General features: G+C 37.5%; 3 protein-coding genes across 4 annotated transcripts in view; all 3 read right to left on the reverse strand.

Moving 5' to 3' along the window:
• Positions 1-310: 310 nt before the first annotated feature.
• On the reverse strand, positions 311-910 carry LOC116032118. The gene has a single exon (XM_031274528.1). The coding sequence runs from the start codon at positions 908-910 to the stop codon at positions 311-313; it is 600 nt and encodes a 199-aa protein (XP_031130388.1).
• Positions 911-1824: 914 nt separating this feature from the next.
• The window catches only part of LOC116000649 (pentatricopeptide repeat-containing protein At4g21170), a 7141-nt gene continuing 5195 nt past the window's right edge, over positions 1825-3770 (reverse strand). The window contains exons 3-6 of one of the 2 annotated variants that reach the window (XM_031240632.1): positions 3435-3580; positions 3192-3295; positions 2619-2688; positions 1825-2282 (exon numbers count right to left, since the gene is read on the reverse strand). The gene's annotated coding sequence lies outside the window, so the exon portion shown is untranslated. Of the gene's footprint in view, positions 2283-2618; positions 2689-3191; positions 3296-3431; positions 3581-3770 lie in introns of both variants that reach the window. The other variant, XM_031240633.1, reaches the window with a different exon arrangement.
• LOC116032129 (CRIB domain-containing protein RIC7) lies at positions 2110-3305 on the reverse strand. The gene is made up of 3 exons (XM_031274550.1): positions 3192-3305; positions 2619-2688; positions 2110-2282 (listed from the first exon to the last, which is right to left on the reverse strand). The coding sequence occupies exons 1-3, from the start codon at positions 3303-3305 to the stop codon at positions 2110-2112; spliced, it is 357 nt and encodes a 118-aa protein (XP_031130410.1).

Here is a 3770-nt window from a genome sequence, read left to right on the forward strand (position 1 = left end):
ATTGAATATATGAGAGAATGATTAATATTCATGATCAAATTATGGATATTAAAACATATCCTATGCAGCCTCTATAGGTTTGTTAATGGAACATATGCCAATATAGAACTTTTCTGAATAAGATTTGATGAAAACTTGAACTAGAAAGAAACTATATATATGTATATAAAGAATCAAAAGTCAGTGATGAGGGAAATCTGCAGCTACTATTCGATGATGTACACTGGGCCAGTGGGGTAAATCCCATCCTGTAATCCTAGTTGGCCCAGTGTACATCATCGATTTGCAGGCTGTAACCCTAGCTGGCAAATCATAAGTGAATCTTTGATTTGCAGGCAGCAGTTGCATTCTGATATTTGATAAAGACTGAGATGTCACATGTACTAAAGGTGGTGGCTTTTAACTTGAAGATCTTGAAAATGGTTGCTTTGCCATGTAACGTGGTAGAAGATGAAAAGTTCAAGCTCCCATTGAATATATCAGCCAGAAAATTTGTATCAGAAATAACTTTGTCAGCCATAACCACCACATCTGTGCTGACGTTATGCTGGGCGCGAGCCGGGATGTTGTCCTCGTGGATCGGAGCCTGGGCGGCCTGGATCCCGCGATAGGTGATATAGGCGGTGCTGTTTTGGTATCTGAAGCTACCGTAGTTTGGATTATGAACGGTGACCAGGAGGCCGAGCGTGATGTTTAAGTGGAACGAGACGGGGATGGGGAGGAGGCCGGGGATGGGGACGAGTTTGATGTGCTCTAGGGTGACTAATTGTGTGACGATTTTGGGTTCTTTGGGCTTGAAAATGGTGAAATAGAGAGTGATTAGAACCGCGGCGATCACGAGTATGAGAAGTGCTGTGACTGCACAGCATATTTTCAGGCCTCTTCTAGTCTGGCAGTTGCAGCAACTCATGTTGTTTTTTTGGTTGGTACTAGGAACACAATGTGGGGGGCTCCTAAATATGTTTGTAGTGTTTTTGATGCTGTGGGTGGTTATGTTTTTAGGGTGGATGTAGATGAAAACAATAGAAAGTGTGTTTGATTGATTGATGTTGTTAAATATATACATTGTCATGTAGTGCCCCATTCCTTGTTTTTATCAATACAAAAATGCATTTTTTTAATAACACAATTTTCTTGATTTCGTCAAACTATATCACAAAACTCGTTCACATATCTATGATGAGATTAGTTAAGACAATGTTCGTGACAGGAATCAAACTCCCACCAAGGACCAGTTGTTATACCATGGACCATGGTCACAAAACGACGTTGTTTCAATAAGTGGGAGAAACGGCTCCCGTAAATCTTCGTAACTGATACTACAATTCATCTCAAATAATACTACAGTTGTGTTGAACTGATACTGCAGTCGTTTCATCCGTCTGGAACTGCAATTGTGTTGAACTGATACTGCAGTTGTGTTAAAAGGGAACGGTAGTTGGGCGGAACATAGGCCGTTTCATCCGTCTGTTTTCATTAATCAAAACAACGTCGTTTTGATGCGCGGTCCACAGTAAAATTTGCGCCAAGGAGAGAAGGAAAAAGTAACTCAATTTAAACGACGAGAGATACCCGAAACCACACTGAGTAAACTCAACTCTTGCGTAATAGCTCAGAAACCCAATAAGAGATGTAAACCGCATCAGGTAAATCCCGTCACTACTCACTAGTACTCAATACATTTATACTATAAACTTAAACTTTTAATTAAAACAAAAAACAACACACATGGTTGTTTAGAATATTTGCAGTAATAATTACCTTCTTGTCCTTAAATACCTAAACAGAAATCAAGAATGCATGCATGCAAATTTAGAAAGCGACTAAATGAACTAATCAGCACAAATTCTCAGCAGAAACTAAATAAAATCCATCTTTACAAGTCTCTTCCTCATCACAGAAGAGCAAAGAGAAAAAAAAAACAATGAGAAAAAAACTGAGTGTCAGAATTTACATTCCCGCATCCGCGACGGACCAGTAATTGTATCCTTGGTTCATGGTTTCCATGTTTGTTCATCACAGATGCAACGCGCCCTGCCATGCCATCTCTTCTTGACGGACAATCAAAGCACGTAACATCGAGTATTTACAGAGACGACGAGTTTAACATTAGATGACCTGTATATCTGCCGGATTGGGGGGATTTTCTTCTTCGACTAGCTTGGCCTTGGACTTAGATGTTGCCCGCGATGATGTTGCTCTGGAGGCACTGGAGCTGGAAGAGGACATCGCCTTCGCCTTCTTTCGTTTAGGTTTCTTCGTTGGATTGCCACCATTCTCAGCTGCATTGTAAAGGAAAGACAAAAAGAAATGACAAAGTGTAGTGTCTGTCTCATATGTTACTGGAAGATGACAAAATGTTGTGTTTGTCTCAAATGTTACTGGAAGATGACAAAATGTTGTGTCTGTCTCATATGTTACAAATATGATGCTTGTAACCCTGGATGTTTTATTGTCAGAATTAATAAAAAAATTTCTTTGCTCCCGTGGACGTAGGCTCTCAGTTGATCCACGTAAACTCTTCTTATCCTTCGTTTTTATTTTTTTGTTCTTGATCTCTTGATCCCGTTTTTCTCAACAATTTAGGACAAAGTTTTGTAGTTAACAAGCCAACTGACCTTGAGATGATGGTTTGTTATTTTCAATTGATGACGCAGCAAAATCTGGTCCGGTCTTGAACTCTCTCATCTTCAATTCCACATGAAAGAATATCAAGGAAAAAAAAAGTCAGGTTTCTTTAGCTTGTGAGATTTGAATTTAGATAAATTATTTCTTTTTAAAAAAACCCTATTGTTAATAGGACTTTTGGAGAGTTTGGAGGATCAAGAACTTGAGGTACATGGGAGATGTCAAAAATCATCCTTTTCGACATCATGTTACATGTATATAAGATTTAGTGTATAAATTTACATTCATGAATGTTAATTTATTTTATTAATTCTTGGAAAAATGACAAAAAAGTCCCTCAATCATATTATGTGTTTGTAGTTAACAAATTATGTGTCTTCAATTTATTTACAGGTAAATAATTTATTAGCTGAAGACATATAATATGTTTACAAACACATAATTTTTGGATCATGGTCCACAATGCAACGTCGACCCTGGTCAATGGTATAACAATTGAAATTATAACACATTAACACTTGACTTAATCGCATTAAATCGTAAAAATATCGAGAAATACATACCCAAGTAGGTGCAGTGCCAGCAGCAGATTGGCCATCAAACCCAATGTGTGCCACATGCTTTACATCTGTTGGCATTCCAATTTCGATCTCTTCCTCCTTCACAACTATAACCATTTTTGGCTCTTTTTAATTAGTTTGAAGATATTTGTCAAAATAAATAAATAAAAAGAACACCACGATTTACATTAAAAAAACGAACAAACAAACAAACAATGTAAGTTCGTGAGAGGGGAAACGCACTACCAAAAATACTGGAGATATACTTGAATCCCGCTTTGAAAGTCCCCTTCATCTTGGTTCACATGAAAGAGACCCAAAACCTGCGCCCAATCAGACTCTGTTTTCTTCTCCGATGAGAGTTACAATAAGCACCAAACACGCTCTTCTTCCTACCCAAAACAAATTCACAAAATCGGATACTATGATTATTACAGACATTAATGTTAGCTTTCATATACATGTTTTAATGACATTTATCCTCAAAGGCTCAAGAAGATATTGAAGAATTGCCTATACGTACAATCAGAATAAATGAATTATCATTTATCAATCCCTGCAAAAAAAAAAAAAAAAAAAAAA

This window comes from Ipomoea triloba, chromosome 1 (genome assembly GCF_003576645.1).
Source record: "Ipomoea triloba cultivar NCNSP0323 chromosome 1, ASM357664v1".
Lineage (NCBI taxonomy): Eukaryota > Viridiplantae > Streptophyta > Magnoliopsida > Solanales > Convolvulaceae > Ipomoea > Ipomoea triloba.